General features: G+C 54.8%; 1 protein-coding gene across 1 annotated transcript; it reads left to right on the top strand.

Annotated features, from left to right (window-relative positions):
* Positions 1–387: 387 nt before the first annotated feature.
* Positions 388–3,063, top strand: LOC121663323 (vegetative cell wall protein gp1-like). Its single transcript, XM_042025440.1, has one exon. It carries the CDS (start codon positions 448–450, stop codon positions 2,365–2,367), a length of 1,920 nt encoding a protein of 639 aa, XP_041881374.1. The 5' UTR covers positions 388–447; the 3' UTR covers positions 2,368–3,063.
* Positions 3,064–3,340: the final 277 nt, after the last annotated feature.

Raw genomic sequence — 3,340 nt, 5'->3', positions numbered from 1 at the left:
CAGCTGCTCCCAGCTTGCAGAGCGCTGGTAGAGCTGTTTGCTGCGATGGCGCCGCCCGCAGCAGTCACCCCACTGAGCCCGGCTCCTGCTGCGAGTCCGCCCCTTGCTGCCGCGAGCCTGCAGCGGAGCACGGCCCCCGCCCCTCCGCCGGACCCCGTGGCTCCGGTACCCGCGGTCCGGCTGACTCGCGCCGCCCCGCCCCCCACGCTCGCGGTCCCCGCACTCGTTACCCTGGTCCCAGCCACCCCACCGGACCCTACGGCCCCTCCCGCCGCTCCCGCCATCCCCGCCATCCCGCTTGTCCCCGCTGCCCCCGCCCTGGGTTCCAGCATCTCCGCGGCCCCGCCCCTTGCCCCTGCCCCCCTGTGCCCCCCCCCCCTTTCCGTCATCGCGGCTCCACCCCCCCCTGCTGCCGTCATTCTTACCCCACCCCCCGCTGCTGGCATCATGGTGGCCCCGCCCCCCGGTGGTACCCCTGCGGGGCCAGCGCCTACCCCCCTGCTACCTACGGGTGTTACCCTTCCCCCAGCCGCGCCTGTTATGGCCATGGCTGCCATTATAGCCGGCCCCCCCCAAAGCCAAGTCGTGACCCTTCTTCCAGCCCCCCAGGTCTCCCCCCCCGACACGGCGCCGATGGTAGCCATTGTTCCATCCGCGTCTGCCGCTGCTGCGTCTTCACAGTCCCCTGCCGTTCAAGCGCACACAGCACGCCCCGAGCTGTCCCCCGGCCCCGCGGCAGCACAGACGCCTGTGTCTACTCCTGTCCCTGCTGCCGTTCCTGTGCGGTTCCCCGATCCCGGCACACCATCGCTTGCGCTGGGACACGGAGTGCCCCAGCTCCGCGAGCCACTTGGTGCTGGTGCCGCACTGCCTGCACGGATGTCTGCAGTCTCCTCCGTTCCTGCCGCTGCTCCAGCTCCGTCTCCCGGCACCACCGCTCCGCCAGCGCCGTTTCTGCCCGCGGCACCACCACCCACCCCAGCCCAGCCTACAAGCTCCCAGCAGCAGCACGCCGCGATCCAGCCACCAGCCCTCCTGCCTCCCGCGGCCGCAGCCCCAGCCCCTGGTTCTGCAGTCCTGCCATCTCCCGCTCTGCCCGAACCATCTGCCACACAGACTAACGCCATTACAGCCTGCTGCGCGGACCTGATGATGCAACCCACGCATGCGCAATTGCTGCAACACACGCATGCGCAATTGCTGCAACCCACGCATGCGCAATTGCTGCAACTCCCGAATCAACCATATCACTCCGCTCAGACTCCTCCAACCACAGCACCGCTCCCGGGACCAGCCGCGCATCCTCCTGCGACTCCGCCGCGCAGCTCCGCCCCGCCTCCTCACCCGCCACCACCGAGATCGGCTGCGCCACTCCCGAGCTCTGCCGTGCCATCGCTGCCCCTGCCGGGTCCCATCCCCGCACCGCAGCCGCCCCTGCCGGGGTCCCCCCACACCGTACACCCGTATCCCTCCGCGCAGCGCAGCCTCGCCTCAGAAGCCGCGAGCAGGGGGGGAACAGAGAGCAGTGATGCAGCTCCAGTGGCAGGGGAGACGGAGAGCCCCTCTGCCGGAGCTGATGCTTTAACACAAGTAAACTCTGAAAAGCAGCCAGATTTGTTTGCAATGAGCCCCAGAGTCCCGCCAGTGAGCGACAGGGATCTTGCAACCCAGAAAGAGAAAACGAGTTCTGAGAGTTTGTCAGCGCTACCTTCTGAATCAAAAAATCCTCCAAAGTGCTCAGATTATTCTAAATTAACAGATTGCCATGAAATAAGACCCCAAATCTATAAAGATGAAAGTCTTAGTCTATTAACTAAGCCTGTGATAGCTAGCCAACAGACTGACAGTCCTAAAACGTGGGCTCCCATCCACACTCTCGAAATTAAAGAACTAAAAAGTGCTGTAAGATACAGTGGCATTTGCTCTCCATACCTTAAACAACTGCCAAAAAGTACCCTAAAAGGAACACATCAAACTTTAAAACGCATTTTAAATCAACAGAAAGGGGGAGAAGCCCAGGATACACCTCAAAGAAGGTTGAATAAAGCTTTGTATGTTTATAATTTCTTGAATAGCTCTGCAGAAGAGCCTGAACCCCCCATTCATAGACATTTCTTAAACAACAAAAAAGCAAAACTGAAGGAGCACCCCCTAGTTTTAATTAAGAATCTAGCATCAGGAAAAATAGAAAGACCATATGATCTTATAATGTGGGGAAAGGGATTTGCATGTCTCTCCACAGGTGAAGGAACCAAGTGGATTCCAGCAAAGAACGTGAAGCTGTACCACGCATCAAAGCCCACTGTCGGTTCCACTTCAGCCAGTGACCCCACGAGTGGAAGCCGAGAAGCCGGCACTGAAATGTGAACCAGGCAGAACCACTGAGAGAAGATTGTCTGCCAGAAACAGCTCAAGAAAGGAATGGAGTTTTAGCATTATTTGTGTAGATGCATGTTGCTTTTAACCTTTTGTTTTAGTTTTTGCAGTGAAGCTTTACCTGTAAATCAACCAAAGACAAATGTCTGGGTTGCTTTAGCCAAATCTGCAGGCTCCAATACCATCTGTCTATCTGACACAAGCCCTGACAAACCTTTTTCAACCTGTTTAGTTGGAATACCTTTACCAGAAGGTTTTGATAATGTTACTCTTGATAAGTACTGGCCATACGACGATCATCAAGTATCTCCAACTACCAGCCATAAACACCAAACTTATATTGATAATTCTAAAATTGATAAATCTGACCTTCAAGAGCTAGAAATCCTAGGCTCGTTAACTATGGATACCTGCTATTTCTTTCACTTTCTAGAAGAAAACGGTCCTCATTTAAATGTTGCCCCATATCACCCAGCTTATAGCAATGTAACTTCTTGGTGCAACCAAGCTAAGCTTCTTATATATGACGAACCTCATGCAGATCGTTTTAACAAACTTCCTATTCGATTCCCTAGAGGAATTTGGCTCATCTGTGGAGACAGAGCCTGGCAAGGTATACCTTCAAAAATAGATGGTGGCCCTTGTGCTCTGGGACAACTTACAATTATTGCTCCCAGTGTCAAAGAAGTAATCAAAAAGAAAAACAGAAAGATTAGATCTTCCTGGGGACATCAGTATGAGAGCGACTGTGATAGTGACTTTCACCCTTGGAACTCTGAAAAATCAATTGTTGTGAGCATTTTTCTTCCTCAGTTAAGTTCCTCAATTGCACTAAAACAGTTAAACAAGTTGGGATGTTGGCTCAGCAAGGAGGTAAATGCCACCTCTACTATGATCAGTGACTTGTTAACTGATGAAGAGGCAGTCAGACATGCCACTTTACAAAATAGAGCTGCTATTGATA

The sequence above is a fragment of the Corvus kubaryi genome, unplaced genomic scaffold (assembly GCF_017639235.1).
Source record: "Corvus kubaryi isolate FWS band 111438036 unplaced genomic scaffold, C.kubaryi_AGA036_p1.0 37270, whole genome shotgun sequence".
Classification (NCBI taxonomy): domain Eukaryota; kingdom Metazoa; phylum Chordata; class Aves; order Passeriformes; family Corvidae; genus Corvus; species Corvus kubaryi.
The sequence above is the reverse complement of the archived record's forward strand: the minus strand, read 5'-3'. Positions and strand labels throughout refer to the sequence as shown.